Source organism: Terrapene carolina, unplaced genomic scaffold, assembly GCF_002925995.2.
Source record: "Terrapene carolina triunguis isolate 2854851 unplaced genomic scaffold, T_m_triunguis-2.0 Scaffold247, whole genome shotgun sequence".
NCBI classification, from domain to species: domain Eukaryota; kingdom Metazoa; phylum Chordata; order Testudines; family Emydidae; genus Terrapene; species Terrapene triunguis.
The window spans coordinates 16,763,433-16,781,757 of NW_020664598.1; the positions used below are offsets into that span (position 1 = coordinate 16,763,433).

The 18,325-nt window shown below is 41.0% G+C and overlaps 1 protein-coding gene across 2 annotated transcripts in view; it reads right to left on the reverse strand.

The window, feature by feature from the left end:
• BICD1 (BICD cargo adaptor 1) overlaps positions 1-18,325 on the reverse strand; it is a 277,073-nt gene that overhangs the window by 146,119 nt on the left and 112,629 nt on the right. For both annotated transcript variants that reach the window (XM_026657537.1, XM_026657536.1), the window contains exon 2: positions 6,250-6,462. In XM_026657537.1, coding sequence (XP_026513322.1) covers positions 6,250-6,462 — 213 coding nt within the window. The remainder of the gene's footprint in view (positions 1-6,249; positions 6,463-18,325) is intronic.

An 18,325-nucleotide genomic window follows, 5' to 3' on the forward strand; every position in this document is an offset into this window, starting at 1 on the left:
CATAGTGAAATTAATCGTAGGAAAGTATTTTTCCTTCGAAAAATCATCCCTAGTATAATTCATTTGACTCCAGAGGGTTAACCATAGGGTTATAGAAGGGACCGCAAGAGTCATCTAGTCTAACCCCCTGCCAAGATGCAGGATTTGTTGTGTCTAAACCATCCAAGACAGATGGGTATCCAGCCTCCTTTTGAAAACCTCCAGTGAAGGTGCTTCCATGACCACCCTAGGCATCTGTTCCATTGTCCTACTGTTCTTACAGTTAGGAATATATAAATGAAAAACTTCCTAACTAGATGAACAACCAGAAAGGAAACCACTGATGCCAATTTTACATGACTCAGCCTACAACCTGTCTCATGCCTGAGCTACTCACTGCTACTACTTCTGTTTTCGTATCACTCATTGTGACAAGAGTGCTCTCTTGGCATAGCGAAAAGATGAATTTTAGGTCAGCTGCCACCTGTGCCTCAATAATTCTTCTTTTCTTCGGCAGTTCTAGACTCTCAGAGCAATCTGCGTGGGCCACTCTGACATCCAGCTTCTATGCTTCTTTTCAAATAAAAGTTATCAACAGTACATTGTGAAATGGGTGCCAGTTTAGAAAGCCATGCTAACCACTTCTCATTTCTTTCTTTCCTACCTCTCTAGAAATGGATCCTTTCTTACAAGCTACACAGGTGTTTGTAAGGAGATAATACAATTACTCTGCAGCCTTCCATTTAACATTTCATGGCAAGAATGCTCAGTTATTCTTCAATAGATTGAGCAGGTTCAAAATATGGCAACTAGCTAGCAGAGAGACAACAAAATCAGGAACCAGGGTAACGTGATAAGAATTTTGAATTGATTTGTGTTTAAACTGCAAAAAAAACTAAAATAAATTTTAAAACCTCAATATCTGAAGATTTCACATCTTATTTTAAATTTTCAAATATATTTGGGGGGGAGGGGTTTGGGGGGGGGAAGAAGGGGGAAAGGAGCCATGAATAATTGTGGCTTTTTTAACTGATTAAAGGACCATTTCCGAATGAAAATAGCCCATATTTATCTTTAAAGGGTCCTTTTTTTAGTATAAAAAAAGCAAACATTCCAATGTCTCTGGAATGAAAATCAATTTGGATACAAAATTTCATAGAATAGAATATCAGGGTTGGAAGGGACCTCAGGAAGTCATCTAGTCTAACCCCCTGCTCAAAGCAGGACCAATCCCCAGACAGATATTTACCCCAGTACCCTAAATGGCCCCCTCAAGGATTGAACTCACAACCCTGGGTTTAACAGGCCAATGCTCAAACCCCTGAGCTATCCCTTGCTCAAGTTTTGGAAGCAAAAAGGCCATTTCATGCACAGTTAAATGGCCCATAACAAAAGGAATTATAATAGCTAGTGATTAAGGTCCTGGTAATAGCTATTCATACTTGGAAAGAATCCACAGCACAACTATTTCAATTGCTAAAGCAGTGAAGTCTGGCATGGGTTTGAAATAGAAATAGTCCAAAGTTTCATCCACCATATCCTTTTGGTATTAAAAGTGAAATCCTGATGCCAATGAAGTGAATGGGAGTTTTGTTATTGACTTCAGCGGGGTCAGGACTTGATCCTATAGCTTCTCTCTCAGCCCAATCTTATTGTAAGATAGGGCACACACTCCCCACAGGTCTCTGTTCCCTTCTCTCCATCCACCCTTTCACTGTTACTTATTTCCCTGTGCCCTCTGGAAACCAGGTGTATGCTGATGGTTAAGCTCCTTAACATTCCCATCACTGAAGCCTTGATATTCATTTATTTTATCAACTGGATTGCAAGCAGCCATGGTCTGTGGTGGCTGTACCTTTCTGCAGTCCTAACAGCTACTGCAGAGGTTTCTAGTGACACAGAATATGGTTTCAACCCTTTGTCTGCCAGGTGTCATCTGAAGTTCATCTTCTATAGGTTGAAGAGAGATAGGAATGAATGGCAGCCCTTAAAACTGTTTGGAGACTAAAAAAGGGATTTATCTGCATCATGTTCAAATTCCTCAGCCTAAGCTTTGCACAGCTCCATCTCTACCTATATCTCTGCTCTCTTTTCCTCCTACGTCCAAACTCAAGATCTTGGTTATGCCCAACTTGATCTCATAACTGCCCCCCTTGATACTGTTTCCCACTCTTAATTTCATGCTTTTCTTCATGCTGCCAGCTGTGCTCGGATCAGAGTTACAGTTGCCATACATTTAGAGTCCTTCCACAGCTGGTCCCCTTGCAACAGCTTCCTGCTCCAGCTTTTGAGTCCGATCACATATTGTTTATATGGAATTAGCTTAAAGTAGGGCTGTATGCTCCTCAGGTCAGAGGCCTCATCTTCTTGCTGGACTATAAAGCACTGAGTCCCCTTATGATATTCTAGGGGGAGATTTTCAATGGCACAAATGGCACCTAACTGCCATTTGTGCCTTAGAAAATCTCCCCCATAAAAACCAGAAATATGTTAAATATAGCAAAATTCACAGCAAAAGTGACAGACAATAAAGATTATATTGTAAAAAGATCCTGTTACATTGTGACACTTTTGGCTTTATTTTCACCTTTCTCCAGTTCATATGCAGCTACATAAAAGGCTAAATAAGCTATTAACCATATTGATTTCTAGAGATACACAGGCCAGCAACCATTCACATAATATATCTGAACTTTGCCACTGATTACTGAAAAATGTTCCTCATGACTATAAACCTAGTTAATGAAAACGGAATATGGTCTCTGGTTCAGATTACTGAAAGATTTTAAGAGGCTCTAATCAATTTTGGTTGTTGGGTTTAGTGTACGGGTGCTAGGTAGTGTTGCCGGCCTGTGATATACAGGCAGGCAGATGAGATGATCTGATGGTCCCTTATGGCCTTAAACTCTAGGACTACAAATTTTAAATGTCACAAGTCAGAGGCCGTGGGTGGGGAAGACAAAGGACAGGCTTACTTTTGAAAACATTTATTTTCTATTATTTATTTATTTGGATTTAAATAATAATTTTAGGATGCCTAGCTGAGGTTCTAGACCTCACAACACATCATTAATAATACAATGAAGTCTCAGAAGCATTAATGTAATCATTTCAACAGGAACTCAGCCAGCCAGAGACCTCCAGACACTCCTTTCCACCCTTCATTGTTGTGGGAAGTGTACCTTCAGCCCTCTCAGACAGGTGTCTTTTGCACCAATTTGAGGCTATTTCTGTGTGTGCATGAAAGACAGACGGGGACACACACACACACGAGGGTGGGTGGGACAAGTTCCAGAGTCCCACAGCCCTCACACAGAAAGCCCTGACAGCCTCCCCCCACCCTTTTATAATGAGGAAAATCCAGCTCAAACAGCTTGGCAGACTGTAGTATGGCACATCCTTGCAATAATTCATGGGTTTTTTTTTTAAACTCTGGGATTACTCAATTCACAGAGCTCATAAGAGCCATCGGCTTTTAAATATGTCCTGATTGTTCAAAATACCCTTGCAGGGATTCAGATATTTCTGCCCCGTTGGAAAACTGCTGACCAGACACTCCTACAGTACATGATCAGCATCCTGATTCTGAAACACATGACCAGAACAAGAAACAGAACCCAATCAGAAGAGAGTTCTCAACACAGAGGGGGGTTGGAGGTGCACTTTCCTCAAGCAACTTAGCCGCATGGTACCTATAACAGGGCCTGCACTGGGAGAATCCAACAATCTGTTTTCCACACCAGAGAGGATCAACTGAGTCCAGACCAGAATACTGTGGGGTTATGATGCACTCACAGAAATATTATCTCCAGCATTGTGGAGGAGTGGTTAAAAACATTTTTTTAAAACATGGGGAGGCTAATTTTAATTTGTACTTTATGATTTTTTTATTAAGTATTTTAAAAAACAAGCAAATGACAGCCCCGCTTTAAAAAAAAGATGATCTTGGACTTATATTTGTTTGTTTCTCTAACTCATACAGCACAAGACCACGCTCTTCTCCAATTTCTCTTTGTAAATGGATTATTAAACATACTGGTTGACTATTGGAGAGACAAGGTGGGTGAGGTAATATCTTTTATAGGACCAACTTCTGTTGTTGAAAGAAACAAGCTTTCAAGCTACACAGAGCTCTTCTTAAGGTGTGGGAAAGGTAATCGGAGTGTCACAGCTAAATACAAAGTAGAACAGATTATTAAACATAGGAGTTAACACATGTGGCAAGGGACCATTCAAAATGAAGTGGGTCATTAACAACTCTGCAGTTATAGGACAAATAAGGATTAGTAGGTTACAGACTGTTGTAAAGAAACAGGCCTGGTCTACACTAGGAAATTAGGTTGGTAGAACTATGTCAGTTGGGGGAGGAGGGGTGAAATATCCATAGCTTTGACCAAAGCAGTTAAACTAAACTAACCCTGGGTGTAGACAGCACAAGGTTGATGGGGGAAATTCTCCCATCAACCTAGCATCTCGGATAGGTGGAGTACCTATACCAATGGAAGAGATTCTCCCATCAGCGTAGGTAGTATCTTCACTGAAGGGATACAGTGGCACTGCTGCACTTGTGCCGCTGTAGCGGTTTATGTGTAGACATGCCCACATAAACCCAATATGTCTGAATCCATGATTTCCAGTGTCTAACAAAGTTATGAATTTAAACATCCAAACTCGTCGTTTGAAGGTGTTGTGCAGGTTTCCTTTGAGGATGAGACCTGAGGGGCCAGATATGGAGTGATTGTTTTGTGAAAAATGATTACCTTTTCCAGATCTGAAGAAGAGCTTTGTGTAGCTCGAAACCTCGTCTCTTCCACCAACAGAAGTTGGTTTAAGAAAATATATTACTTCATCCATCTTGTCTCTCTCATATTCTGGGACCAACACATGCCTACAACAATGCTGCAAACAGCTGGCTGAATATGGCACAGATTGGGAGAGTATGTACTAAACAGCTTTCTGAAAACTGAGCAATAAGGCAAAAGCAGCCAGTAACGACTACATTAGCACTTATCAGTTCTGTTATTTTCTAGATCCCAAAAACATGGTAGGCATTTCTCTTACCTGTTTCTACGTATTTGGAATCTGATTCTGCCTAGTCTATTTAGATTATGTCTACACAAAGCAGCTTATAGCAACATGGCTGTGCCGCAACAGCTGTGCTGCTAAAAGGCGCGCAGCATAGCCACTGTTTGTCGGCAGGAGAGAGTTCTCCTGCCGACAAAAAAACTCTCACCCCCAACGAGCAGTGTTAGTGTTGTTGGCAGACAAGCGTGCCTGCCAACAAAGCACTGTTCACACCGGCGCTTGTCATCGGCAAAACTTTTGTCTTTTTGAGGAGGGGAGGGGGGTGCTTTTTTAACACCTCTGAATGACAAAAGTTTTGTCTTTCATTTGCAAGTGTACACAAAGCCTTAGTGTTGGTAGTGGAACACGGGACAAAGTCCACAGCCACTTAAAGTAGAACAGCACCTCAGTTCTTGATGCCCTATCGATACATAGGGCCTAGTATCTTAATCTCAATGAGATGTACATGCCTGGAAAGAGAGAAGCAATGAGCTATGTAAGCAACAGGACACTTCTGGATATGAGGTTGATGTGAGATATGTGCATTCCTCAGGCCAAAGGCCTACACGCACCTGAGAGGTGTAGTTACCTCTAACTGTTACACTTCATTCAGTGTGTCATTATTCTATTAAGAAAATGGTAAGATTAGGAAATCTGAAGACATGTATTCACTGGAGTCTGTAACCTTAGCTAGCCAGTTTGTTTCCTCCCTAATCCCAACTTTCAAAACATGAACAAACTCATGAACCCTGTACAGTAAACAGCAAAGAAGTGGAAGTTCTGGCTAGGGATAGCCAACCCAAAATAATCTGAGTGAGAAAACAGAAAGTGAGAGGAAGAGAGAAAATCATCTGAACAGAAAAGAATGCAAAAAACAGGTATTTATGAGAAGTGCATCTTTCTGCAGATCCTGAACAGTAAGATGAAAACCCTGCTGTGCATTTAAAATGATGAATTGCTGACCTGGTTTTACTTCAAATGCACCTTTTCACACAGTGACTTTTTTCTTTTTAAAAGCCACCCCCCCACACACACACGCACACAAACTGGGTTGAGGTGTCCCTGGGATTGATTACAGCAGGATACTCCTGTATTTATAGATACAATGCTATTTTTGTGACTCAGAGCCATACCATTTATCAAACTCAAAGAAAACCCATTCTTAGTCCCATCCCCCACCCTCCTCCCTCACCCTCATCAATTTACCTCTTTCAGGTCGTGGACGATAGCAGTGAGCCTCTCATTCTCTGCTTGAACCTTGGTGACCGCTGCCCTGCTCTGTTTCAGCTCATTTTGCATCTCCAAGATCTTCCCTAGGTAATAAGCTTCCTTTGATGCAGACTCCTGCAGGAGAGTCTCTTCACGTGTTTCACCATCTTCAGCCACTTTGCGGTGGATTGAGAATGATTGTCCAAATGCCTGCAAGAGTAAAATAATGGAAGCCCGTAAAAATCTACTCACTGTAGAGAGCAACTCTATCCTGCCATGGGGAATGGACCACATCTGGGACCTCCAAGCTATGACCAACTAAACATTGTATCAGCAGCTTTCCAAGAGATGAGGGTGTGACAGGTTGAGCCCCCAGTCCGGGATGCCACCTGATGTGCTGGGGTCCCATTGGTTCTGCCCATTCCACCAGCCTGGGCTTCCTCACCCTGTCCTAGCTGTGCCAGGCCCTCAAGCCTTCTCCAGCACGCATACACAAGTAGGGACATACCCTGCTGCAAACGGACACAGACACTGAGATCAGCTCCGTGTGGGAGGAATCAGCTTGGGGATTGCCCAGCACTCACATGGTATATACCTCCTTTGGGGCATAAAACCAAAATAATATTGTCTTGAACTATATAGAAAGACCTGCACAGTACAAGCTAATAAAAATTTGCCCCCTCAAGTATGAATGGCACAAACTGGGTTTTTAAATAAACAAGAAATTAGATTATTAACTACAAAAGGCAAATTTTAAGTGATTATAAGAGATAGCAAAAAGAACAAAGCAGATTACTGAGCAAATAAAACAAAATCCGCAAACAAAGCTTAATACCCCCAAGAAACAGGTTACAAAATGTAATTTCTCACCCTAAATGATGTTTTAGGCAAGTTGCAGAGTTTCTGTAGCTTAGAGTTCCAGTTATTTTTCTTTACAGACTGGACCCGTCTCAGCCTGGACTCAACCCCTGCCTTTCCCTTCAGGTGTTTTTAGCAATCTTCCTTCTTGGACTGGGAGGCAATGGAGACAAGTCCTGTTTGCCTTACTCCCCAGCCTTAAATAGAATTTATATAAGGCAAGAACCCTTTGTTTCCAGTGGAAAAATACCAGCAGTGTCCAAGATGGTACTCTGTATCAGGTGACATCATCAGACGACCCTGCAGTGTCAAAGCAACATCCCAGGAAGCTCCTCAGGATGGTGTGAGATTAGTATCTCCAAAGTTCTATTGTCCTTCTTAAATGGTTCATTCAGGCTGATGGGGGAATGCCCACCAGACAGTAGGCATTCTCCCAAGTACACACACAGTTGTAATTGTTACAATGTCAATATTCCTAACGCCAGATACAGAAATGATACATGCATGCAAATAGGATAAACACATTCAGTAGATCATAACCTTTTCAACGATACCTCACATGACCCATCTTGCATAAAACATCTTAGTTATGCCATATTCATGTCATAACAATATTTCTATGATGAATATGGGGTGTAATGTCACAGAGGGCCCCACTTAATTTGAATGAAATAAAACACATTGACGCTGTTGTCATCTGTAACATAGATGTAGCCCAGAACGAACACAGGTACCACCATGCAATATTTCATCTTCTTCCAGGCAGTCTCCTCTGAGATCTAGATGGTGCACTGCTTGCTGAGAAATTCTGTCTTCCTGGGCTCAATATTCTTATTTGTATTATCATAGCACCTAGGATACCTATTCATGGACCAGGACCCCATATATTGCTAGGTGCAGGACAAAACACAGAACAAAAAGACAGTCCCAGCCCATGGGGCTTACGCCATTGGTAGCCATTTGGCCATCACTGAACTAGGTGACCTAATATCTGCAAGTGCTCTTTTTTTCTAATTTATATTAAATAGGTTTTTTTTTAAAGAGTGTACATGGCTAGTAGTGCTCCATACATTGTCTTCCATTTTCAACAGTGCCTTATGATGTGACCCAACTTCAGGCAGTCCGGGGCGCAAAGACAATGTGTTAAGGCTCATCACAATTCACAAGAAAGTTGAGAAGGCTACATAGGCAATGACCATCTATATTACTGTACAGCAAATAGGGATGCCACTTTTAAACTCTTACAAAAATAAATCAGAGAGAGTTTGACAGCATTACCATTTTTATTTGCTTTCTTTTAGCCTCTTCCTCCCGCTTCCCTGCTCCACTCCCTTCTTTTCTATCCCCTATTCCTCTCATGAAGAGAGTATTATTATTTAGGGATGAAAAGAAATTTCTAAAGGAACAGATATTTGCCAGTTACTCTTTCCCTGCTGTTGGCTTGAGTGATCCCCTTTCTTGCACAGTGGTTAATGAGAGAGATGGTTGCTTTATACAGCTCTAGTTTCGTACTACAGCAGGCCCAATAGAGATCAGCAGCATAATTTAGCTCGATAAGACAGACAAAAAAGCACATAGTGAAGAAACATCTGCCACTTCATTTTAATTACTGTTAGTCAAAACCGTGGATAACCTACTCAAAACCAATGGAAGTAACCAAGTATAAAGAGCCGCTATCTTAATAGCAGCTAAAGCTCTCTCACATTTCTTAACCCGAAAAATTATTCTTGCTTGAAAATGGTGATAGTCTTCCCATTTCAGGGCTGACAAAGGTTGTGGAAGAATCTATTCCTCTAATGAAGACCCTCCCAAAAATTTAATTTCTGCTGTACTCATAGCTTCATTCTCAGACTGATCCCCAAACCCAAAGTATACTAGACAGTTGTTCTTCTTGTAAACAGTACTCTCCTTTACCTTCTCGTTAATAGAAATGTCATGCCAAATTAAATCCATTGCCTTACTGTTGTTATTTATAGCCTTCTCAGAACACATGCAACTTTTTACTGGCATCACAGTTGAAAGAACCCTTGAGAATTTCATCGCAAAACTCTGTTCATACCTTTGTACTTTGTAAGTGTGGTTTACTTCAAGGGTATTGTGAAATCAGCATTAAAGGATTCTAAATATATTCAATAATATATTAATCCAGCTGTCTCTTCAAAAGGCTGCAAGTTCTGAAACAGCAGGAGTCAGCAACTTGCTGGATGGGTTATTTTAAACAAGAGGTTCGATTTAAAATAATGAAACTGTTAATTGTGATTCAGTCAATACACCTGTTAATATAACAGTGAGTTAGGAACACTGCTGATAAAGTACATCTTATGAAATAAAAGGTGCATTCAGTGGCTCACTATTAATGATTAAAGGCCTAAGCAATAAAGTGCCTGTCTATCAAAGGGACACAGATACTGTGGTGATGAAAGCTAGAGACAAAAACACATCTTTTAAAAAGTGGAAGTCAACTCTGACTGAGGAAAACAGAAAAGAACAAACTCTGGCAAGTCAAGCATAAAAGTATAATTAGAGGAGCCAAAATAAAAAAAAAAGAGAATTTGAAGAACAACTAGCTAAAGAAACAAAAACTAACAGCAAAATCTTTTTTAAGAACATCAGAAGAAAGAAACCTGCCAAACAATCAGTGGGGCCACTGGACGATCAAGCTGTTAAAGGAGCACTCAAGGAAGACAAGGCTATTGTGGAGAACCTAAATAAATGCGTTGCATCAGTCTTCACTGCAGAAGATATAAGGGAGATTACATCTCAGTCATTCTTTTTAGGTGACAGACCTGAGGAACTGTCCCAGATTGAGTTGTCAGTAGAGGAGATTTTGAAACAAACTGATAAATTAAATGGTAATACATCACAAGGACCAGATGATATGCACCCAAGAGTTCTGAAGGAACTCAAATATGAAATTGCAGAACTAGTAGCTGTGGTATGTAACCTATCCATTAAATCAGCCTCTGTACCAGATGACTGGAGGATAGCTAATGTAACACCGATTTTTTTTAAAAGGCTCCAGAGGCAATCCTAGCAATTACAAGCCAATAAGCATAACTTCAGTACCAGGCAAATTTGCTGAAACTATAGTAAAGAACAGTATCAGAGGGGTAGCCGTGTTAGTCTGGACCTGTAAAAAGCAACAGAGAGTCCTGTGGCACGTTTAAGACTAACAGATGTATTGTTAGCATAAGCTTTCATGGGTGAATACAGCAAAGGCTTTTAAGCAAAGTAAGCCATCATGGGATAAGAGGGAAGGTCCTCTCATGGATCAGTAACTGGTTAAAAGAACAGCGTGTAGGGATAAATGGTCAGTTTTCACAGTGGAGAGAGGTAAACAGCAGAATCCCACAAGGATCTGTACTAGGACCAGTGCGATTCAACTTGTTTATAAATGACCTGGAAAAAGGGGTGAACAGTGAGTTGGGAAAGTGTGCAGATGGTACAACATTACTCAAGATAGTTAAGTCCCAGGCAGACTGCAAAGAGTTACAAAGGGATCTTGGGTGACTGGACAACAGTGACAGATGAAATTCAATGTTGATAAATGCAAAGTAATGAACATTGGAAAACACAATCGCACCTATACATACAAAATGATGGATTCTAAATTAGCTGTTATCATTCAAGAAAGATATTGGAGTCGTTATGGACAGTTCTCTGAAAACATCTGCTTAATGTGCAGCAGCCGTCCAAAAAGCTAAACACAATGTTAGGAACCATTAGGAAAGGGATAGATAATACAACAGAAAATAACTTAATGCCACTATATAAATCAGTGATACACCCACACCTTGAATAATGAATGCAGTTCTGGGTTTCCCATCTCAAAAAAGATACATTAGAATTGGAAAAAATGCAGAGAAAGGCAACAAAAATGATGAAGGGTATGGAACAGCTTCCATATGAGGAGACATTAAAAAAACTGGGATTGTTCAGCTTAGAAAACAGATGACTAAGGGGGGATATGATAGAGGTCTATAAAAATCACAAATGGTGTGGAGAAAGTGAGTAAGGAAGTGTTACTTACCCCTTCACGTAACACAAGAACCAGAGATCATGCAGGGAAATTAATAGGCAGCAAGTTTAAAACATACATAAGGAAGTACTTCTTCACATAATGCACAGTCAACCTGTGGAACTCATTGCCAGGGGATGTTCTGAAGGCCAAAAGTATAACTGGGTTCAAAAAAGAATTAGATAAATTCACAGAAGATAGTCACTGATGAACCTATTAGCCAAGATGGTCAGGGATGCAACCTCATGCTCTGGGTGTCCCTAAACCTCTGACTGCCAGAAGCCAAGACTGCATGACAGGGGATGGATCACTTGATAATTGCCCTGTTCTATTCATTCCCTCTGAAGCATCTGGCACCCGCCGCTGTCAGAGGACAAGATACTGGGCTAGCTGGGCCATTGGTCTGATCCAGTATGGCCATTCTTATGTTAGCTATATGTGCATGTAGATAGACATATTTATATGCCACCATCACAGCAGCTGTAGCTGGCAGAGCAAGAGAAGACAACCAGCTCATGAAAAGATGAGAGTGCACGGCCTTGCTACTAAATACCTGTATTACTGGAATCTGAATCCTTCCCATGCTGTCAGATATCACTTAAGGAGACTACTATGGATAAATACCAAAATACATCAGTGGCATCCTTGAGAACATAAGAACGGCCATGCTGGGTCAGACTGATGATCCATCTAGCCCAGTATCCTGTCTTTTGACAGTGTCCAGTGCCAGATGCTTCAGAGAGAGAGTGAACAGAACAAGGCAATTTACTGAGTGATCCATCTGCTGTCATCCAGTCCCAGCTTCTGGCAGTCAGAGGTTTAGGGACACCCAGAGCATGGGGTTGCGTCCCTGAGTATCTTGGCTAATAGCCATCAAGGGACCTATCCCTCTCATCAATGAACCTATCCATCCTTCTACGTGGGTCATCATGAACCCTTTTCCTAATATTTGATGTCAGGGTGCTATCTTTTTAGGTTTGTGGGGTGCATTGAAAGGGGATTTGGGATTTTATTTTTCTTCCCTGAAAACCTTCTCCTGGTTAGCATTTGGCCATAGCAACTTTTAATTAAACAAAAAAAAATACTGTATTAGACCCCCAGGGGGTTTTGGGCATGAGAAAAATTATACAAACATATTTAATTATTATTTGCTGCACCACATCTAACACACTTTCTGTAATAAGAACAGGAGTACCACTTCTTCGGATGCAAGTGTGTTGTAGCCCACGAAAGCTTATGCTCTAATAAATTTGTTAGTCTCTAAGGTGCCACAAGTACTCCTGTTCTTTTTGCGGATACAGACTAACACGGCTGCTACTCTGAAACTTTCTGTAATAGTGCTGAAACAATGTCTACACTAGAACTCAGGACATTTAAAATGCAAGTTGCAAGGCACTGGAGCACAATAGCTGTCATTTCCCCTACTGTATACAAGTCTGAGGAAGAGGAGGCAACCATTCACAAAAGGCTTGTTTCCCCTCTCGTCCCCACCCTCCAAAATCCAAGCTATAAATGTTTGTTCCTAAAAGGAATGCAGGACAATGAGCTGCCAAAAATATAGCAGGTCTCTAGTACACGTTTAGGTCTCCACAAAAGCCATGGAATTTTAGCTGCTCAGTGATAGAACCAGCTATTGGCTCCATCTTTTACTGCACTGGTAAATCATTTATCCGGAATCACGTTTTACAAAACCACTAACAGCAAAATTATGAATTACATTCATCATTAAGAACTGGACTTCTATCAATCATCTTCAAAACTGTACCATACTTCACATCCTATAAACTAGTTCTGACACTGTGAGGGCTTTAAGCTTTTTGTCAACACTTCACCCCATCGCCTACCTTCCTACCTCTCACAAAAATGGATATTTCACAACTAGGAAATGTCCAAATAGAATAGAGGTATCCGGCATGAGAATGCAACTGAGCTGATGAGTTTTTATGTACATTTTACAACTCAAAGGGGAGTGATTCCCCTGCTTATGTACACATACGCTAGCTGGAGCAGTGTCACCGCAGTAGCACAGGTAGTGGTAACAGAGATATGGCTGAGCCAGGCTGAGTACAAACCTGAAACCAGTGGATAGGTACTTGGCATGGCTCAGCCGTGCCTCCGCTGCCACTACCCATCCTTCTGTGGCTACGTTGCTATTCATAGTTGCAGCAGCTTGATGAGAGCCAAAGCGACTATGTATATATAAGCAGGGGAACCACACCCCTCACTCCTACTGTAGACATAGCTATAGTGAGAGAGAAATAAAGAATTCAGTATTTTTTTCCTGTGAATTCTAATTTGAACACATAGTCTGTAAAAATATTTTATGCTAAGCCATTAAACTACTCCACAAATTGCTGTCAATTTATTCCCCATCCTCCCCACTTTTTTTTTTTTTGCATAATTCCTCTTAGCATGGTTGGAAATTATGCAAACCCACACATCAAGGAGAGAACATCAAAAGTATCCTTTTGTCAAAGTGTACACAAGCGGTTGTCCTCCTTGTGCATTTTAAACTTTGATTAGAACAATTTGCATGTAGAATGCTTAAACTTTTCAAAGAGAACTACTTAAGGGCTTCAATGGGACGATTCATATGTTTAAAGTTATGCACATGCATAAATATTTTCAAGATCAGAGCCTAAGGCATTTGTGTAGAAAACAGTACTTCCTTATATAACCATGTAACCTTGCTGTACTGTAGAGGTTCCAATGAGCTGGTCATTTATTTCGCCAGCACTGTCCCTTTAAGAGGAAACGTTTGCTGCTTCTGAATCAGTTCAGGTTAACAACCCTGCGTGCCTCACAATGCTTTGCTGTTGTACATTCCAACCAGGGCCACTCAAACAGCCAAACAGTATGCAGGTCACACCCGAGTGTGTGTATACAGCTGCAGCTGTGGTCCAGCAGCTCTGACCCCAGCAGCCTGTCAGCAATATGCGAGTCATAGTCTAGCTTTGACTAGCCTTGGTTACTACTTAAAGGATGACCACAACACACTCTCAGTCCTTAATCTTCCCAAAAATATGTGTTCTGCATTTTCCAGCCTTCTCCTGCACAATTCAGAGCTTAAAAGTCCATTGCCCCTGTTAAGGGTCAATATTCAACAGTTTGCTACTTTAACTGAAGTTAACAAACAGTTCAGTTTACATACAACACTGGATTAGTTTGCATTAAAAATAAAACAAGTTTAACTACAAAGAGAGATTTTAAGTGAGCACAACTATAAGGTATTAAAGTCAGAAATGGTTACAAGAGAAATAAAGATAAAATGCTTTCTAGTAGCTAAAACTTGACAAGCTAGACTTGGTTCAAGGTAAAAACCTTACCATTGGGTCACAGCAACAGGGCTGGCCAAATTCTCAGGTCAGGATCTCACCACAAACTCAAAGGACTGGTTCCTTTGTCTTCTTAGGCGAAAGAGAGAGAGAGAGAGATAACCTGCAGTGTTTTTGCCCCTACTTTTACAATCCAATCCCCCTTTGAAATGCATTTTCCTTAGGGTTACCCCTAGATAAAGTTCCTTCCAGTTGTGAGGAAGGAGACATGGAGTTTTGTGGTGAAAGAAGTTCCATGTTGTTGTTTGCTAAAATGTAGATTGATCTGTTCCTGCCACCCTTCCTTGCCAATGAATGGCCACTTGACAGGTGATTGCCAATTAACTTTGATGACACCTGGCTAGAGGCATCAGCTCGTTCTTCTTCTGAGAAAACCGTTTGCCCCCTCACCAGACTTATCTTGTAAACACATGGTAATCATGATTTCAGCTTAAGTTCATAACTCTTAATAGACATTTCATACATACATTCCACAAGAACATTGATTATTAATATGTGGTTGGTTTTTAAAATGATACCTCATAAGGCATATTTTGAGCAAAAATTCTTACAATAGTGTGTAGGGTGCTTTCAGTCACAATACCATACTGGCACCTCTCTGATTATACTATTTTTTTAAAATGCTAGCTATTGTAGTTGTGAAGAATACACTCTGTTCACCTATATGAGGTTATTGATACAGAGTTGTATCGGCACAGAACCTGGAACAATAGCTCTGAGAGGAGTGAACTGTGCTGGTCATGTCAGGGAGGTGCTAACTAAAGATGCCCAACGATGATAGTTAACTAATGTTGACAATTAAATTATTTCATTGCTCATGTAGGAAAGCAGAGGAAGGGTCACAGAGCTGCACAATTCACTGTGAATGACGTCTCATTTTGGTGCCACAAGTTGGTGGCATTTGAGAGATGCCACCATTACATTTCCCCCCCACTTACTAAGGAACCAACCCCAAGAACCTAGCAGAGCCCATGCACATACCGAAGATCTATCTATCAAGGAGAGACAAGTTCAAGGAGCGCAGTGGAGCCAAGCGGCATGCATGATCATATTCTAAATATATGCATAATCTCGTTTTGGTCATTTATGTGGACAGCGCTTATTTTGTGGGAGGAGCTTGAATGTCCACCTCAAATATCCACATACAAGCATCTACTTTCCTTCTCCCTCCCCCCCGCAGTCTATCACATGTAGTTCTTTCTTTCTCCCTTCCTCTCTCTGTGGGGGAAATGTGTGGAGTATTTTAAAGCATACATATTACATGCACACTGTGCTATGTGTTTGTATTAGCAAAGTCAAGGTCAAAGAAGTATCCCTTGCGCTTGGAATGGTGAGGTTTGTAGCAACTCCTGTGGGGGAGATCCTGCCTCTACCTCCTTACATCCCTCCTCTTCTATATTCCCTGTCCCTGCCTTTGTCTTTGCTGCTAATTAATAACCTCCTACCTTTCTTCTTTACCCCACTAAATGTAGTCTACGTTTTAAAAATGGGGGGAAGGGAATCCGAGAACTAACATGACCTTTGCCAACCTCATTTTAATCACTTTAGTTTTATGTTGCACCTTTTGTCTGCCTTGCCTATTTAGACTGTAAGGTTTCTTTGCAAGGATTGTCTCTTATTCTTTCTGTACAGTACCTACCACAATGGAGCGCCAACCCTGATTGGAGTCTCTAGGTACTACTGTAATACAAACAATAACCTACCAGAATTACTTTGGTGGTGTTAGCTCATTCTCTCGTCATGTCACATTATAAAAAATAAAGAATGGCGGATCTGTAAATCTATAGAGTAGCCATCAAAACACAATTGTATAACATACTAGCAGCAATCCAGCTGCTTGTCTTTTCAAACTATAGCTGCCAGCCCTGGAAAGATGTATATTTTCCCATACATTACCAACGTGACCCAAGATTATATTTGTATATTAACAACATGCTTTTCTTGATATATGTAATCATAAAGTGACACTGCTAAATAGCTTAGGATCAAGTGTTGAGCTCTCTTAGAATTTGTCATTGACTGGGTATGGTGATTGAGAGGCTACATGGCCTTGTAATTAAGGTTGTAGAGTGAGTCTCCAGAGACCTAGGTTAAATTCCCTAACTGCCACAGAATTCCAAATTGTGCCTCAGGTCCCGATCTACAAAATGGGGATAATAATATTTCCCACACTCTGAAGAGTGTTGTGAGAAGGAATATATTATTAATTGTGACATGGTGAGGGCCATAGGCCCTAAAACAGAAATCTAACTATTACATATAAAAGGCATTTTATTGCCTTATAATCTATAAACAAGAAAGTATAAATCATTTATACCTGAAAATAGGTATAAATGAGAAAATAGTGTTGTGACAGGTTCCCCACCAGAGTGCCACTTGGAATTGGGGTACCACTGAGCTCGCCTTTTCCACCAACCTGGGCTTCCTTATACTGTCCTACGGAGCCAGGCCCTCAAGCCTCCTCCAACACACACACAGATAGGCACACACCCAGCTGCAGAAAGACACAGACACGGAGATCAGCTCTGCATGGGAACGCTCAGCTAGGGAACTGCCCAGCACTCAAGTGCACAGCACCTCTGGAGTATAAACCCAAAATTATACAGTCTTGCGCTGCACAGAGAACATACACTCATGAAATTTGCTCCTTCCCTCAATGTGGAGGAAGATATGCACAGTTTATTTGTCCCCCTGTCCGCCCCGTTATTCCACAAACTGGTTTTAGAGAAAACAAAAACAAGTTTATAAACTACAAAAGATAGATTTTAAGTGATTATAAGGAATAGCAAACAGATTAAAGCAGATTACCAAGCAGATGAAACAAATACGCAAGTTAAGCTTAATACTAAAGAAACTGGTTACAAGTAGTAATTTCTCACACTAAATGTTATTTTAGGCATATTGCGGAGTTTCTTGAAGGCAAGATGCTCTTGATTTCCACTTAAAACTCCAGGTATTTCTTTCACAGGCCAGACATCTTCCCAGCCTGGGCTCAGCTCTTCTCCCCCCATTTATCTTTGTTTCTTAGATGTTTCCAGCAGTCATCCTGGGTGGGGATTCAGAGAAGAATAAACCCCAATCATCTCATTCCCCTGTCTTAAATAGGATTTACATATGGTGGGAATCCTTTGTTTTCCAGTGTGGTTCCTCCCCTCCTCAGTGGAAAAATACTGGTATTCTATCATGGAGTCCAGTACCAGGTGACATGATCACATGATCCTGCAGTGTCAAAGCAGCCATGAGTCAAAGGCCCTTTGTAGCATCCCAGGAAGGTGGGAGATTGGCATCTTCAAAGACCTATTGTTCTCCCTAATGGTTCGCTGGCTGGTTAGCTGGGGACAAGTCAGACTGATTGCATACTGTCTGGTGGGCGCTCCCCAGATGCAAACACTTTTGTAGTACAGATGTATAGTCAATACCCCTAACGTTAGATACAAAAATGATACATGCATACAAATAGGATAATCATATTCAGTAAATCATAACCTTACCTCACATGATGGGGGTAATTTCTAGGCTATAAATGCTGAGCTGTAGCATGAAAAGTAAACAATTCTTAGTATTCCCCCAAAGGTGGACTTGGATAAAAGGAAATAAACTTATGTGGACTTTTTCTGCATTTTGTCAATAGACCCCTATAGAGTCTAAGATCACTGTTGAAGTCCATATATCAAATGCAAGTCAACAAATGCTGTCAGAAATTTACCGGGGGGGGGGGGGGGGAGGCAGTTGCATTCAGCTCAGCCAGTGATATCTCCACACTTGTGTAGCCTCAGTCCATTCTGTGCAGATTTCAATCAATATGGCATGGTGTGAGGGCCTTGGGCAAACATACATAATTTCCAACTTCATTTTTTTAAAT